This window comes from Rhincodon typus, chromosome 25 (assembly GCF_021869965.1).
Source record: "Rhincodon typus isolate 14 chromosome 25, sRhiTyp1.1, whole genome shotgun sequence".
In the NCBI taxonomy this organism is placed as follows: domain Eukaryota; kingdom Metazoa; phylum Chordata; class Chondrichthyes; order Orectolobiformes; family Rhincodontidae; genus Rhincodon; species Rhincodon typus.
In genome coordinates, this window is record NC_063356.1 from 42209273 (window position 1) to 42227776 (window position 18504).

At 47.2% G+C, this 18504-nt stretch overlaps 1 protein-coding gene across 2 annotated transcripts in view; it reads left to right on the forward strand.

Moving 5' to 3' along the window:
- The window catches only part of LOC109938121 (EF-hand calcium-binding domain-containing protein 4B-like), a 119896-nt gene that overhangs the window by 71473 nt on the left and 29919 nt on the right, over positions 1 to 18504 (forward strand). The window contains exons 13-14 of one of the 2 annotated variants that reach the window (XM_048612274.1): positions 9029 to 9184; positions 13369 to 13524. In XM_048612274.1, coding sequence (XP_048468231.1) covers positions 9029 to 9184; positions 13369 to 13524 — 312 coding nt within the window. The remainder of the gene's footprint in view (positions 1 to 9028; positions 9185 to 13368; positions 13525 to 18504) is intronic. The other variant, XM_048612275.1, reaches the window with a different exon arrangement.

An 18504-nucleotide genomic window follows, 5' to 3' on the forward strand; every position in this document is an offset into this window, starting at 1 on the left:
TGGAGCAGATCCAACAGGATCTTCAGGAAGCCCGGGATCGGCTGGTGCATCAACAGGAGGAAGCAGCTCACCGAGAGGAGAGAGAAAGGTAAGAGAGCCTGTACACACTCCATCCAGCCCACAGCCTGCACACAGTGTATAACACAACATGGTGTCTGTATGCACTGTGCGCTGAAGAGGTAGTGCTCAGCTGCTCTGTGTTTGACTTTATACGTCTGTTTATTTTTGGTGCACATCAGTGCTCGATATATTAAGCCTGGGCGTGGGCCTAGGGAAATGTAACCCACCTGTAGACAGAGCTGGAAGCCGGTGTTGGAGCCTGGAGCAGGCATTTTAAAGCAGAGAACATGAACTGTACAGCACAGTCCAGACCCTTTGGCCCACCATGTTTAGGTCAAGCATGAAACCATCCCAAACTAATCACATCTGCCTCAGGAAGGGTCTGAATCCCTCTATTTGGCTTTTTTTTTGTTAATTTACTTGGTGGGAATGGACATCCCTCTCTGACCAGCATTGATTGCCTGTAACTATTTGCCCCTTGAGAAGGTGGTGGTGAGCTGCTTTCTTGAACTGCTGCAGACCATGTGCTTTACGTAAACCCACAAAGCCCTTAGACAGCAAATTCTGGGAAGTTGACCCATTGACAGTGAAGGAACGGCAATATATTTCCAAGTCAGGACGGTGAGTGGCTTGGAGGGGAATGTGCAGGTGATGGTTTTCCTATTCTGTTTGCTGCCCTTGTCCTTCCAGATGGAAGTGGTCATGGGTTTTGAAGGTGTTGTCTGACGATCTTTGGTGAATTTCTGCAGTGCACACTGCTGCTACTGAGCGTCGGTGGTGGAGGGAGTGAATGTTTGTGGATGCGGTGCCAATCAAGCGGGCTGCTTTGTCCTGGATGGTGTCAAGCTTCTTGAGCGTTGTTGGGATAGCACTTATCCAGGCAAGCGGGGAGTATTCCATCACACCCCTGACCTGTGCCTTGTGGACAGTCTTTGGTAAGTCCGGAGGTGAGTATTCCTACCCTCTGACCTGCTGTCGTAGCCACTGTATTTATCTGGTGAGTCCAGTTGAGTTTCTGGACAATGTAACCCCAAGAATATTGATAGTGGGGGATTCAGTGATGGCAACACCATTGAATGTCAATGGACAGCAAATAGTTCACCTCTTATTGGTGATGGTCATAACCTGGCATTTGAGTGGCACAAATGTAACTTGCCATTTTTCAGCCTAAACCTGGATATTGTCCAGATCTTGTTGCATTTGAACATGGACTGCTTCAGTATCTGAGGAGTTGCGAATGGTGCTGAACATTGTGCAATCATCAGTGAACATCCCCATTTTTGACCTTATGATGGAGGGAAGGTCATTGATGAAGCAGCTGAAGATGGTTGGGCCTGGGACCCTACCCTGAGGAACTCCTGCAGAGATGTCCTGGAGCCGAGATGACTGACCTCCAACAAACACAACCATCTTCCTATGTGCCGGGTGTGACTCCAACCAGTTTGGAGAGTTTGCCCCCTGATACCCATTGATTCCAGTTTTGCTAAGGTTCTTGTCGCCACATCTGGTCAAATGCAGCCTTGATGTCAAGGGCTGTAACTCTCACCTCACCTCTGGAATTCAGCTGTTTTGTCCATGTTTGAACCAAGGCTGTAATGAGGTCAGGAGCTGAGTGGCCCTGGGGGAACCCAAACTGGGCGTCACTGAGCAGGTGCTGCTTCATAGCACTGTTACTGACACCTTCCACCACTTTACTGATTGTCGAGAGGAGACTGATGGGGCAGTAATTGGCCGGTTTGGTTTGTCCTGCTTTCTATGTACAGGACATAACGGGTAATTTTCCAGATACTAGTGTTGTAACTCTACAGGAACAGCTTGGCAAGGACAGCAGCATATTCGGGAGCACAAACCTTTAGTACTATTGCAAGAATGTTGTCAGGGCCCATAGTCTTTGCAGTAGCCAGTATCTCCAACTGTTTTCTGATATTACATGGAGTGAATCGAATTGGTTGAAGACTGGTATCTGAGAATCTGGGGACCACTGGAGGAAGCCAAGATGGATCATCCACTCAGCACTTCTGGCTGAAGATTGCTGCAAATGCTTCAGTGTTATCTTTTACATGGATGTGCTGGGCTCTTCCATCACTGAGGATGGAGATATTTGTGGTTCCTCCTCCAGTGAGTTGTTTAATTGTCCACCACCGTTCACGACTGGATGTGGCAGGACTGCAGAGGTTAGACCTGATCCATTGATTGTGGGATCACTTAGCTCTGTCTATCACTTGCTGCTTTCGCTGTTTGGCGTGCAAGTAGTCCTGTTTGGTGGCTTCACCAGGTTGACACTACATTTTCAGTTGTGCCTGGTGCTGCTCCTGGCATGCCCTCCTGCACTATTCATTGAACCAGGGTTGATCCCCTGGCTTGATGGTAATGGTTGAGTGGGGGATATGTCGGGCCATGAGGTTACAGATTGTGCTCTGGAGTACAATTCTGCTGCTGTTGATGGCCCACAGCACCTCATGGATGCCCAGTCTTGAGTTGCTAGATCTGTGCAAAGTCTGTCCCATTTAGCACAGTGATAGTGCCACAAAACACGATGGAAGTGGTTCTCAATGTGAAGAAGGACTGTGCAATGGTTACTCTTACCAATACAGTCACAGACAGATGCGTCTGCAGCGGCAGATTGGGAAGAATGAGATCAGGTGTGTTTCTCCCTCTTGTTGGTTCCCTCACCACCTGCTGCAGACCCAGTCTAGCAGCTACATCCTTTAGGACGTGACCAGCCCGATCTGTAGTACTGCTGCTGAGCCATTCTTGGTGGTGCCCATGGAAATCCACCACCCAGAGTCCGCTCATGTTTACGGTCATGTATCTGTCCAAATGCCTGTTAAATATTGCAATTGTATCTGTTTCTACCACCTCCCTTGGCTGTGTATTCCAGGTACCAACCACCTCTGTATAAATAAGTTGCCTCACACATCTCGTTTAAACTTTCCCCCTCTCACTTTAAACCAATGCCCCCTACTATGTGATATTTCCACGCTGGAGAAAAGACTCTGACGACCCACCCTATCCATACCTGTTATAATTTTATACACTTTTATCGGCTCGTCCCTCAGGCTCCGACATTCTAGTGAAAAAACCACGTTTGTCCAACCTCTTCCAACAGTTAATGTACTGTAATGCAGGCAACATCATGGTAGAGAGATAACAAGGTGTAGAGCTGGATGAACACAGCAGGCCAAGCAGCATCAGAGAAGCAGCAATGGTGAAGTTTCAGGCCTAGACCCTTCTTCAGAACAAAAAAAAATGGGAGCAGGAATGGGAGCTGGGCTGGGATTTGGGATTCAGGTGCCAGTGAGTGAGTGAATCTGAAAATGAATGTCTGCAGTGACCCTTCCCTCTGTCAGTGACCCTCTCTCCCTGTCTGTCTGATCCTTTGGTTTTCTCTCTGTGCAGGGAACAGAAAGAGGCAAACGCTGAGATGGAGAAGCTGAAAGTGACCAATCAGGAGCTGGAGACGAGGCTGGAGCAGATCCAACAGGATCTTCAGGAAGCCCGATATCGGCTGGTGGATCAACAGGAGGAAGCATCTCACCGAGATGAGAGAGAAAGGTAAGAGACCCTGTACACACTCCATCCAGCCCACAGCCTGCACACAGTGTATAACACAACATGGTGTGTGTAACATTTTCACGCAGAGGGTGGTGCGTGTGTGGAATGAGCTGCCATAGGAAATGGTGGAGTTTGGTACAATTACAGCATTTAAAAGGTATGAACGAGCTGTACTGAAGGATCTGTTTCTGTGCTGTCTAGCACTATGACTAGATCCACTGTACACTTGAGAGTTAGTGCTCAGTTGTTCATTGTCTGACTTTATATATCTGTCCAGTTATCACTCACATCAGTGCTTGATCCATCAAACCGGGATGCAGCCCCATGGAACAGGGTGATGTGTGTAAAGTGGCAGGCAACTGGAAGCTCAGGGTCTCTTTTGCGAGCAGAACTTAGATGTTCTGCGATACGGCCACCCTGTCTACGCTTCGTTTCCCCAATGTAAAGGAGACCACATTGTGAGCAGCGAATGCAGTAGACCAGATTTTTGGAAGTGCAGGTGAAGTATTGCATCACCTGGAAGGTATGTTTGGGTCTTTGGATAGTGGGGAGCAAGGAAGTAAATGGGCAGGTGTTGCACCTTCGCCGGTTGCAAGGGAAGGTGCCGTGGGGCTGTGGGGGGATGCTGGGGGTAAAGGAAGATTGGGCCAGGGTGTCCCAAAGGGAACGGTCCCTGCAGAAGGGGGACAAAAGAGGGAAGGTGAATATGTATCTGGTAGTGGCATCTCGCTGAAGGTGGCGGAAATGGTGTCTGATGATCTTCTAGATGTGGATGCTGGTGGGATGGCAGGTAAGGACAAGGGGAACCCTATTGCTGTTGCAGGAGGGAAGAGAAGGGATGAGGGTGGAAGTGTGGGAGATGGGTCGAACCTGGTTGAGGGCCCCATCAACAACGGTGCTGGGGAATCCTCGGTTGAGGAAGAAGGTAGACATTTCGAAGGCTCCCTTGTTGAATTTGGCCTCATCTGAACAAATGCGACAGAGACGGAGGAACATGAGAGTATGGGATGGAGTCTTTACAGGAAGCAGGGTGTGAGGATGTATAGTCGCAAAAAAGACCCTGAACTACCTGTTGCCTGCCACTTTAACGCACCGCCCTGCTCCCTGACCAACATCTCTGTCTCTGGCTTGCTGCAGTGTTCCAGCAAAGCTCAACGCAAGCTGGAAGAACAACACCTCACTTTCCGCTTGGGGACCCTGCAGCCCTATGGACTCAATATTGAGTTCAATAATTTTAGGGCCTAAACTCTCCCATGTCCTAGCCCCCTACCCCACGCCTTGTTACCACATAGCCTGCCACTACACACCCCCTGTTGTTAGTCACTAACAGACCCATTAACAACTATTCACCCTCGCAGCCTGATCGTTAGCAACTCCTTTGCCTGTCCAACTGTCTTTCTCTCTCTTTAGGCTCTATCCTATCGTTTACTCCCTACTCGACCCACCTCCCCATTTTCTGCATATAAACTGACGCTTTCCCAGCCACCATCAGTTCTGAGGAAGGATCACTGGACCTGAAACTTTAACTCTGTTTTCTCCTCCACAGATGCTGCCAGACCTGCTGAGCTTTGCCAAATGATCTGTATCCTGATGTATCGTGTGATCACCTTCCTCACTATCTGCATCTCCACCACTTTCCATGTTGTAGTACTGGCAATAAAACCTCTTGCATACACAGAAAATAATAATGTCAACAAAGATTTACAATATAAAATATACGACGTCATAGACAGTCCCCTCACTGTGGGCACCACCCACCCGTTGGGTACACACCCATCCAATGTGTCCATGTCCCGTACCCAGGGGCAGTGGGAATGTTCAGACCCAGCCTCACCGTGGGACAGTGAGTGCCTGTGGTTCCCAATCTCAGGAAATTCCTGATGAGCAGCAGGAATGGGAGCAGGGCTGGGATTTGGGATTCAGGTGCCAGTGAGTTTGAGAATCTGAAAATGAATGTCTGCAGTAACCCTTCCCTCTGTCAGTGACCCTCTCTCCCTGTCTGTCTGATTCTTTGGTTTTCACTCTGCACAGGGAACAGAAAGATGCCATCGCTGAGATGGAGAAGCTGAAAGTGACCAATCAGGAGCTGGAGACAAAGCTGGAGCAGATCCAACAGGATCTTCAGGAAGCCCGGGATCAGCTGGTGGATCAACAGAAGGAAGCAGCTCACCAAGAAGAGAGAGAAGGGTAAGAGAGCCAGTACACACTCCATCCAGCCCACAGCCTGCACACAGTGTCTAACATAACATGGTGTGTGTGTGCACTGTGCGCTGGAGAGGTAGTGCTCAGCTGTTCTGTGTTTGACTTTATACGTCTATTTATTTTTGGTGCACATCAGTGCTCCATATATTAAACCTGGATGTGGGTCCAGGGAAATGTAACCCACCTGTAGACAGAGCTGGAACCCAGGGTTGGAGCATGGAGCAGGCATTTTAAAGCAGAGAACATGGAAAAGGGCAACACTGTCCTGGCCCTTTGGCCCCATATGCCTGTACCAACCATGATGCTATTTTGAACTAATTCCATCTGACTGCACATGGTCTGTGTGTGTTTTTTACCAGCCTGATGTATTTTCAGTTTACCTGTGGGATGCGGCATCGCTGGCCGGCCCAGCATTTATTGCCCATCCCTAACTGCCTTTGAGAAGGTGGTGAGCTGCCTTCTTGAACTGCTGCAGTCCACCTGCTGTGGGATAACCCACAATGCCCTTAGGGAGGGAATTCCAGGATTTTGACCCAGTGACAGTGAAGGAACAGCGATATATTTCCAAATCAGGATGGTGATTGTGTTGGAGGGGACCTTGGAGGTGATGGCGTTCTCATGTAGCTGCTGTCTTTATCCTTCTCGATGGAAATGGTCGTGGGTCTGGAAGGTGCTGTCTGAAGATCTTTGGTGAATTTCTGCAGTGCATCTTGTAGATGGTACACACTGCTGTTACTGAGCATCTTTTGTGGGGGGAGTGGATGTTTGTGGATGCGGTGTCAATAAAGCAGGCTTCTTTGCCCTGGATGGTGTCAAGCTTCCTGAGTATTGTTGGGGCTGTACCCATCCAGGCAAGTGGGGAGTATTCCATCACACCCCTGACTTGTGCTTTGGTGGTAGTGGACAGGCTTTGTGCAGGGGTCAGGAGTTGATTTACTCGCTGCAATATTCCTAGCATCTGACCTGTTCTTGTAGCCACTTGGTTTATGTGGAGAGTCCAGTTGAGTTTCTGGCCAATGGTAACCCCCAGGATGTTGACATTGGGGGATTCAGTGATGGCAACATCATTGAATATCAAACGGGCAATGGTCAGATTGTGAGATAGCAAGAACTGCAGATGCTGGAGTCTGAGATAACACAATGTGGAGCTGGAGGAACACAGCAGGCCAGGCGGCATCAGAGGAGCAGGAAAGTTGACATTTCGGGCCGGGACCCTTCTTCAGAAATGGTTAGATTGTCACTTGTTGGAGATGGTCAATGCCTGGCCTGTATGTTACTTGCCCCATGTCAACTTAAGCCTGGATATTGTCCAGATCACGTTGCAATTGAACATGAACTGCTTCAGTACCTGAGAAGTTGCGAATGATGCTGAACATTGTGCAATCATCAGTGAACATTTCCCATTTTGGTCGGATATAGTCATTAAATGATACAGCTGTACAGCACGGAAACAGACTCTTCACTCCACGCCAACCAGATATCCTAAATTAATCTAGTCCCAATTGCCAGCATTTGGCCCATATCCCTCTAAACCCTTCCTATTCATATACCCATCCAGATGCCTTTTTAAATGTTGTAATTGTACCAGCCTCCACCACTTCCTCTGGCAGTTCATTCCATACATGCACCATCCTTTGTGTGAAAACGTTGCCCTTTAGGTCCCCTTTAAATCTCTCCCCTCTCACCTTAAACCTCTACCCTCTAGTTTTGGACACCCCTACCCTGGGAAAAACACCTTGGCTATTCACTCTATCCATGACCCTTATGATTTTATAAACCTCTATAAGGTCACCCCTCAGCCTCCAACGCTCCAAGGAAAATAGCCCCAACCTATTCAGCCTCTCCCCATAGCTCAAACCCTCCAACCATGTCAACATCCTTGTAAATCTTTTCTGAATCCTTTCAACTTTCAACATCCTTCCTATGGTAGGGAGACCAGAATTGCATGCAGTATTCCAAAAGTGGTCTAACCAATGTCCTGTATAGCCGCAACTTGACCTCACAACTCCTATACTCAATGCACTGACCAATAAAGGCAAGCATACCAAATGCCTTCTTCACTATCCTATCTAACTATGACTCTACTTCCAAAAAAATATGGACCTGCACTCCAAGGTCTCTTTGTTCAGCAACATTCCCCAGGACCTTACCGTTAAATGTATAAGCCCTGCCCTGATTTGCCTTCCCACATTTATCTAAATTAAACTCTATCTGCCATTCCTGAGCCCATTGGTCCATCTGATCAAGGTCCCTTTGAACTCTGAGGTAACCTTCTTCACTGTCCACTACACCTTCAATTTTCGTGTCATTTGCAAACTTACTGACCATACCTTCCATGTTCATATCCAAATCATTTATATAAATGATGAAAAACAGTTCACAAGGTTTGTACCTCATCTTCATGTATGCCTAGTGCTGTTCCTGGCACACCCTCCTGCACTCTTCATTGAACCAGGGTTGATCCCCTGGCCTGATGGTAATGGTTGAGCAAGGGATATGCCGGGCCATGAGGTTACAGATTGTGCTGGAGTACAATTCTGCTGCTGGTGATGGCCCACAGCGTCTCATGGATGCCCAGTCTTGAGTTGCTGGATCTATTCAAAACCTGAGCCATTTAGCAAGGTGGTATTGCTATACAAGATATTGGATGTTATTCTCCATGTGAAGGTGAAACTTTGTCTCCACAAGAACTGTGCGATGGTCACTCTTACCGATACTGTCATGGACAGATGCAACTGCGGGAGGCAGATTGGTAAGGATGAGGTCAAATATGTTTTTCCCTCTTGTTGGTTCCCTCACCACCTGCTACAGACCCAGTCTGGCAGCTATGGCCTTTAGGACATGACCAGCTCGATCAGTAGTACTGCTGCTGAGCCACTATCGATGGTGAACATTGAAAACCCCCATCCAGTGTATGCTCACTGTGGACACCACCCACCTACTGGGTACATACCCACCCAATGTGTCCATGTCCCATACACAGGGGCAGTGGGATTATTCAGACCCAGGCTCACCGTGGGACAGTGAGTGCCTGTGGTTCCCAATCTCAGGAAATTCCTGATGAGCAGCAGGAATGGGAGCTGGGCTGGGATTTGGGATTAAGGTGCCAGTGAGTGAGTGAATCTGAAAATGAATATCTGCAGTAACCCTTCCCTCTGTCAGTGACCCTCTCTCCCTGTCTGTCTAATCCATTGGTTTTCTCTCTGTGCAGGGAACAGAAAGAGGCAATCGCTGAGATGGAGAAGCTGAAAGTGACCAATCAGGAGCTGGAGACCAGGCTACAGCAGGTCCAACAGGATCTTCAGGAAGCTCGGGATCGGCTGGTGGATCAACATGAGGAAGCAGCTCACCAAGACGAGAGAGAAGGGTAAGAGGGTGACTTGTCCCACTGAGAGTTTGATCCTCTCGCTCATTCACTCATAACGGCGGCACAGTGACTCAATGGTTAGCACTGCTGCCTCACAGCACCAGGGACCCAGGTTCGATTCCACCCTCGGGTGACTGTCTGTGTGGAGTTTGCACATTCTCCCTGTGTTTGTGTGGGTTTCCTCCGGGTGCTCCGGTTTCCCCCTACAGTCTAAAGATATGCAGACTAGAGTGGATTGGCCACGCTAAATTGCCCGTAGTGTCCAGGTATGTTTGGGTTAGACATGGATAATGCAGAGGTCGGGGAATGAGTCAGAATGGGATGCTCTCCGGAGGGGTGGTGTTGACTTGTTGGGCTGAATGGCCTGTTCCCACACTGTAGGGATTCTGTGAACCTATATGCTTTCGGTAAACCCACAATACCCCTTAGAGAGTGAAATCTGGAACATTTACTCAGTGACAGTGAAGCAATGGCGATATATTTCCAAGTCAGGACAGTTGTGGATTGGAGGGGAACTTGCAGGAGGTGGTGTTCCCATGTCTCAGCTGCCCTCGTCCTCCTAGATGGAAGAGTTCATGCGTTTGTTAGGTGTCTCAGGATCTTTGGTGAATCTTGCAGATGGTAAACACTGAGGTTACTGAGCGTTGGTGGTGGAGGGAGTGGGTGTTTGTGGATGCGGTGCCAATCAAACGGCTGCTTTGTCCTGGATGGTGTCAAGTTTCTTGAGTGTTGTTGGGGCTGCACTTATCCAGGCAAGTGGGGGGTATTCCATCACACTCCAGACTCCTGGCTTGTAGATACTGGACAGGACGTGGCCAATCAGGAGGTGAGTTATTCGCCACAGTATTCCCAGCTTCTGCCCTGTCGTTATAGCCACTCTGTTAAAGTGGTGAGTCCAGTTGAGTTTCTGGACAATGTAACCCCAAGAATATTGATAGTGGGGGATTCAGTGATGGTAACACCATTGAATGTCAAGGCACAGCAATTAGTTCACCTCTTGTTGGAGATGTTTATTGTTTGGCATTTGTGTGGCACAAATGTTACTTGCCACCTGTTCGCCTAAGCCTGGATATTGTCCAGATCTTGTTGCATTTGAACATAAACTGCTTCAGTATCTGAGGAGCCACAAACGGTGCTGAATGTTGTGAAATCATCAGCGAAAGTCCCCAAATCTGACCTCATGATGGAGGGAAGGTCACTGATGATGCAGCTGAAGCTTTTTGGGCCTAGGGCACTACCCTGAGGAACTCCTGCAGAGATGTCCTGGAGCTGAGACAACAACCGTATCTTCATTTATGCCAGGTATGTCTCCAACCGGCAGACAAATTCCCCCTGATACCATTCATTCCAGTTTTGCTAAGGTTCTGTAATGCCACACTCAGTAAAATGTAGCTTCAAGGGCTGTCACTCTCACCTCACCTCTGGAATTCAGCTCTTTTGTCCATGTTTGAACCAAGGCTGTAATGAGGTAAGGAGCTGAGTGGCCCTGGGGGAACCCAAACTGGGCGTCACTGAGCAGGTTATTGCTGAGCAGGTGCTGCTTGATAGCACTGTTACTGACACCTTCCATCACTTTACTGATGATCGAGAGGAGACTGATGGGGCAGTAATTGGCTGGGTTGGATTTGTCCTGCCATTTATGTACAGAACATACATGGGCAATTTTCCAGGCGCCAGTGTTGTGACTGTACTGGCACAGCTTGGCTCATGGAGCAGCAGGTTCTGCAGCACAAGTCTTCAGTACTATTGCCAGAATGTTGTCACGGCCCATAGATTTTGCAGCACTCAGTGTCTCCAACTGTTTATTGATATCATGTGGTGTGAATCGAATTGGCTGAAGACAGGTATCTGTAATGCTGGGGATCACTGGAGGAGGCTGAGGTGGATCATCTACTCGGTACTTCTAGCTGAAGATTGCTGTGAAAACTTCAGCCTTATCTTTTGCACTGATGTGCTGGGCTCTTCCAAGTTGAGGATGGGGATATTTGTGGAGCCTCCTCCTCCAGTGAGTTGTTTAATTGCCCACCACCATTCACGACCGGATGTGGCAGGACTGCAGAGCTTAGATCTGATCCGTTGGTTGTGGGATCACTTAGCTCTGTCTATCACTTGCTGTTTTCGCTGTTTGGTGTGCAAGTAGTGCTTTTTGGTGGTTTCACCTGGTTAATACCTCATCTTCAGGTATGTCTGGTGCTGTTCCTGGCATGCCCTCCTGCACTCTCCATTGAATCAGGGTTGATCCCCTGGCTTGATGGTAATGGTTGAGTGGGGGATATGCCGGGCCATGAGATTACAGATTGTGCTCTGGAGTACAATTCTGCTGCTGTTGATGGCCCACAGCGCCTCATGGATGCCCAGTCTTGAGTTGCTAGATCTGTGCGAAGTCTGTCCCATTTAGCACGGTGATAGTGCCACAAAACACAATGGAAGTTGTTCTCAATGTGAAGAAGGACTGTGCAATGGTCACTCTTACCAATACAGTCACAGACAGATGCGTCTGCAGCAGCAGATTGGTAAGAATGAGGTCAGGTGCGTTTCTCCCTCTTGTTGGTTCCCTCACCACCTGCTGCAGACCCAGTCTAGCAGCTACATCCTTTAGGACGTGACCAGCCCGATCTGTAGTACTGCTGCCGAGCCACTCTTGGTGGTGCCCAAGGAAATCCACCACCCAGAGTCCGCTCATGTTTACGGTCATGTGTCAGTCCAAATGCCTGTTAAATATTGCAATTGTATCTGCTTCTACCACCTCCCTTGGCTGTGCATTCCAGGTACCAACCACCTCTGTATTGTTGTCTCACTCTACCCCTCTCACCTTAAACCTATGCCCCCTACTATGTGACATTTCCACGCTGGGGAAAAGATTCTGACGACCCACCCTATCCATACCTGTCATAATTTTATACACTTCTATCAGCTCGTCCCTCAGGCTCCGACATTCTCGTGAAATAACCAAGTTTGTCCAGCCTTTTCCAACAGGTAATGCACTCTCATCCAGGCAACATCATGGTAAATCTCACTTTCACCCTCTCACAGCCTCCACCTGCTTCCAATAGTGTGGTGACCAGAGCTCCCCACATTACTCCAAATGTGGCCTCACTAATGTTTTATACAGTTGCAATATGACTTACCAATGTTTATGCTCAATGTCCTGACCAATGAAAACAAACATGACGTACACCTTCCTCACCAACTTATCCATTTGTGTTACCACGTTCTGCAAACTATGCATTTCCACTCCAAGATCCCCGTGTAAGTCAGTGTCCCGAAAGTGCCTGCAACTTACTTTCCTCTTATATTTGACTTTCCAAAATATATCACCTGACTCTTGTCCAAAGTAAACTCCACCTGCCATTTCTGGGCCCAACTTTCCAACTGATCTATATCCTGCTGTATCCTGTGATCACCTTCCTCACTATCCAGAACTGCACCAGTAGCACTGACAACAAAACCTCATACCTACACAGAAAATAATAATTTCGACAAAGATTTACGATATAAAATATTTGACGTCATAGACAGCCCCTCGCTGTGGACACCACCCACCCACTGGGTACACACCCACCCAATGTGTCCATATCCCGTACACAGGGGCAGTGGGAATGTTCAGACCCAGCTTCACTGTGGGACAGTGAGTGCCTGTGGTTCCCAATCTCAGGAAATTCCTGATGAACTTGATAGAGGTGTACAAAATGATCAGAGGTATAGATAGAGTGGACAGCCAGAGACTTTTTCCTAGGGTGGAGGTAGCTTTTACGAGGGGGCATAGTTTTAAAGTGAGTGGAGGTAGATATAGGGGAGACGTCAGAGGTAGGTTCTTTGCTCAGAGAGTGGTAGGGGCGTGGAATGCATTGCCAGAGAGGGTAGTAGAGTCGGCCTCATTAGGGGCATTTAAGCGGCTATTCGATAGGCATATGGATGATAGTATAAGGTAGGGGTGGAGGTTAGATAGACATTAGGTTTAAGGAAAAAGTTCGCACAACATCGTGGGCTGAAGGGCATGTACTGTGCTGTACTGTTCTATGTTCTATGTTCTCTGAACAGCAGGAATAGGAGCTGGGCTGGAATTTGGGAATGAAGTGCTCGTGTGTGAGAAAATCTTGAAATGAATGTCTGCAGTAACCCTTCCCTCCGTCAGTGACCCTCTCTCCCTGTCTGTCTGATCCTTTGGTTTTCTCTCTGTGCAGGGAACAGAAAGAGACAATCGCTGAGATGGAGAAGCTGAAAGTGACCAATCAGGAATTGGAGACGAAGCTGGAGCAGGTCCAACAGGATCTTCAGGAAGCCCGGGATCGGCTGGTGGATCAACAGGAGGAAGCATCTCACCGAGAGGATAGAGAAAGGTAAGAGAGCCTGTACACACTCCATCGAGCCCACAGCCTGCACACAGTGTATACCACAACATGGTGTGTGTGTGCACTGTGAGCTGGCAAGGTAGTGCTCAGCTGTTCTGTGTTTGACTTTATACGTCTGTTTATTTTTGGTGCACATCAGTGCTCGATATAAGGTAGCGTTGGAGGTTAGATAGACCTTAGGTTTCGGGTAAAAGTTCGGCACAACATTGTGGGCCGAAGGGCCTGTATTGTGCTGTACTGTTCTATGTTCTATGTTCTATGATATGTTAAGCCTGGGTGTGGGCCCAGGGAAACGTAACCCACCTGTAGACAGATCTGGAAGCCGGGGTTGGAGCATGGAGCAGGCATTTTAAAGTAGAGAACATGGAAAAGGGCAACACTGTCCAGACTCTTCGGCCCACCATGTTTCTACTAACCATGATGCCATTCTAAACTATCTCCATCTGACTGCACTAGTCTGTATCCATATGTTGCCAGCCTGATATTTATTCAATTTACCCATGAGATGGGGGCATAGCTGGCTCGGCCAGCATTTATTGCCCATCCCTAGTTGCCCTTGGGGAGGCGGTGATGAGTTGCCTTGTTGAACAGCCATGATGTGGAAGTGCCAGTGTTGGCCTGGGGTGGACAAAGTAAAATTAAATCACCCGACACCAGGAGAGAGCCCAACAGTTTTATTTGAAGACACAAGCTTTTGGAGTGTCGCTTCTTCTTCAGCTGTCAGTGAGAGTGGTCGCATCAGGCACAGCATTTATAAGCAAAAGATCAAAGGAAAAATAGCCCCAGCCTATTCAGCCTCTCCCTATAGCTCAAACCCTCCAACCCTGTCAACATCCTTGTAAATCTTTTCTGAACCTTTTCAAGTTTTGCAACATTGTTCCTGTAGCAGGGAGACCAGAATTGCACACAGTATTCTAAAAGTGGCCTAACTGATGTCCTGTACAGCCGCAACATGACCTCCCAACTCCCATACTCAATGCACTGACCAATAAAGGCAAGCATACCAAACACCTTCTTCACTATCCTATCTAACTGTGACTCCACTGTCAAGGAACAGTGAACCTGCACTCCAAGGTCTTTTTGTTCAGCAACACTCCCCGGGACCTCACCATTAAGTGTGTAAGTCCTGCCCTGATTTACCTTTCCAAAATGCAGCACCTCACATTTATCTACATTAAAGTCCAACTGCCACTCATCGGCCTATTGGCCCATCTGATCAATGTCCTGTTGTACTCTAGGTACTTCTTTGCTGTCCAATACACCTCCAATTTTAATGTCATCTGCAAACCTACTAACCATACCTCCTATGTGCACATCCAAATAATTTACATAAATGACAAAAAGCAGTGGGCCCAGCACCGATCCTTGTGGCGCTCCACTGGTCACAGGCCTCCAGCATGAAAAGTAACCCTCCACTACCACCCTCTGTCTTCTACCTTCAAACTCATTCTGTATCCAAATGGCTAGTTTTCCCTGTATTCCGTGTGATCTAACCTTGCTCAACAGTCTACCATAAGGAACCTGGTCGAACACCTTACTGAAGTCCATATAGATCACATCCACCGCTCTGCCCTCATCAATTCTCTTTGTTACTTCTTCAAAAAACTCAATCAAGTTAATGAGACTTGATTTCCCACTCAAAAAGCCATGCTGACTATCCCTAATCAATCCTTGCCTTTCCAAATACATGTAAATCCTGTCCCTCAGGATCCCCTCCAACAACTTGCCCACCACTGATGTCAGGCTCACCAGTCTATAGTTCCCTGGCTTTTCCTGACCATCTTTCTTAAATAGTGGCACCATATTAGCCAACCTCTAGTCTTCCGGCACCTCACCTGCGGCTATCAATGATACAAATATCTCAGCAAGGGGCCCGGCAATCACTTCCCTAGCTTCCCACAGAGTTCTAGGGTACACCTGATCAGGTCCTGGGGATTTATCCACCTTTATGCGTTTTAAGACGTTCAGCACCTCCTCCTCTGCAATATGGACATTTTTCAAGAAATCACTATGTATTTCTCCAAGTTCTCTATCTTTCATATCCTTCTCCAAAATTAACACTGATGCAAAATACTTGTTTAGTATCTCTCCCATCTCCTGCAGTTCCACACATAGGCAGCCTTGCTGATCTTTAAGGGGCCCTATTCTCTCCCTAGTTACCCTTTTGACCTTAGTGTATTTGTAGAATCTCTTTGGATTCTCATTACCCTATTTGCCAAAGCTATTTCATGTCTCCTTTTTGCCCTCCTGATTTCCCTTTTAAGTATACTCCTACTGCTCTTATATTCTACTAAGGATTCACTCAATCCCTGCTGTATATACCTAACATTTGCTTCTTTCTTTTTCTTGACCAAAACCTCAATTTCTCTAGTCATCCAGCATTCCCTACACCTACCAGCCTTGCCCTTCACACTAACAGGAACATACTGTTTCTGGACTCTCGTTATCTCATTTTTTGAAGGCTTCCCATTTTCCAGCTGTCCCTTTACCTGTGAAAATCCACCCCCAATCAACTTTTGAAAGTTCTTGCCTAATAATGTCAAAATTGGCCTTCCTCCAATTTAGAACTTTAACTTTTCGATCCGGTCTATCCTCCTCCATCACTATTTTAAAGCTAACAGAATTATGGTCACTGGCCCCAAAGTGCTCCCCCACTGACACCTCAGTCACCTGCCCTGCCTTATTTCCCAGGAATAGGTAAAGTTTTGCTCCTTCTCCAGTAGGTACATCCACATACTGAATCAGAAAAAATTCTTGTACACACTTAACAAATTCCTCTCCATCCAAGGCGCAAACACTTTGGCAGTTCCTGTCTATGTTTCAAAATTTAAAATCCCCTACCATAACCACCCTATTATTCTTACAGATAACTGAAATCTCCTTACCAATTTGTTTCTAATTTCCTGCTGATTACTGGGAGGCCTATAGTGCAATCCCAGTACGGCTTGTGTCGTCAAATATAAACACACGAGCACGCACACACACGCGCGCGCACGCACAGATATACATCTATGTGGTGAATTTGTATTATAGATTTGTAATTGCAGATACATTCAATTTTGCTCAAAAAGTGCACAACTTGTAGACAGTCAATGTGGCGTTTTATAACTTTCTACTTTGGAAATAAAACCAGTCTGTCTCCAAGTCGATATACAACCAGATTCTAAACAAGTCCTCATACCTAAAATGCATTGTCTGACCTGGGATGTCACCTCTGGTATACTGAAGGAACTGATAAACCCTTTAGTTATCTCAGGGCACTGACTTGAAAGAAATTCAGGATTTTGCATATTAATCCTTTCTAACTGATTAAAGGATTAACAGCCATTTCAAGTTTGTTCAACACTGCATCAGTTCAATGACCCTTTGATCTTTCGCTTATACATTCTGTGTCTGATGCACCTCTCTCACTGACACCTGAAGAAGGAGTGAGACTCTGAAAGCTTGTGTCTTCAAATAAACCCATTGGACTATAACCTGGTGTCATGTGATTTTTGACATTGTCCACCCCAGTCGAACACCAGCACCTCCACATCAATCCCAATAAAGGTGATCATCCCTTTCTTATTCTTCAGTTCCACCAAATAACTTCCCTGGACATACTCCCATGAATATCCTCCCTAAGTACAGCTATAGTGTTATCCCTAACCAAAAACAACACTGCCCCTCCTCTCTTGCCCCTGCCCACCCCACAATCCCCCCAACCCGCGCAGCTCAAGCAAGTCTCCCCACCAGTATATTATTCCCCTTCCAATTCAGGTGCAATCCATCCCTCATATACAGATCCCTTCCACCCCAGAAGAGATTCCAATGATCCAACAATGTGAATCCTTTTCCCTTGCATGAGCTCCTCGGTTATGCACTCATCTGCTCTATCCTCAGATTCCAACTCTCACTAGCTCGTGGCACCGGCAGTAATCCAGAGACTACTATCCTTCAGGACCTACTTTTTAAATTCTTGTCTAATTTCATAACTTTTCCCCTCAGAACCTTGTCCATTTCTCTTCCTATGCTGTTAGTTCCAATGTGTACAATGACTTCCAGCTAGTCCCTCTCCCATTTGAGAATATTCTGCACCTTGTCCAAAATATCCTTGATCCATGTACGAGAGACAGAACACACCATTCTGATGTCTTGCTGTCAGCCGCTGAAACATCTGGTCTGTGCTTCTGACTAGTGACTCCCCTATCACAGTTAATCACTTGGAACCTGACGTACCCTCATTATATTAGAGCCAGTCTCGTATCAGAAACCTGGCTGTCCCTGCTACATTCCCCTGAGGGTCCATCACCCCTATATGTTCCAAAACAGCATATTGGTTTGAGATGGGGATAGCCACAGAAGACTCCTGTACTACCTACCTCCCACTCCTACCTTTCCTGGAGGTAACCCATCTGCCTGGCTATATTGCGGTTTTTCTCTCTTTCTGAAAATGTCAACCCCTGGCTCCTGTAAATTCCTCATTGTCTGTCAGTGTCACTCCAATGGCTCCATGCGATCTAATAGGATTTGCAACCAAACATAGTTCCTGCAGACATAATCATCAGTAACACTAAGACTCCCTAATCTCCCACATCCGACAGGAAGAGTACATCACTGCTGTAAAGGCCACCATTACAACTTAACTATCTACAGACCCAGAAAATAGCACAGTATTACTGCTCTAAAAACACTGCTCCAGGCTAACTTAGTATCTGTTTTTAAAGTTTAATCAAGAGACAGATCTCAATAAAACATAAGAAATCCCACTGTACTCACACTTGTAGATTTATAGAAAGAAATACTAAGGTTACACCGTACAAACCAGCTCCCCCTCACAGGTTTCTCCATGGTCAGCGGTGATTTTCACTGGTTGTTTATTTTTCTTAGAACTAACTCAGATGCCCAGAGATACTTGAACCCAAACAGCAGACGCAGTCAACTGTACAGGATCACTGCTCACTCGGTCACACAGCCGTACAGGATCAC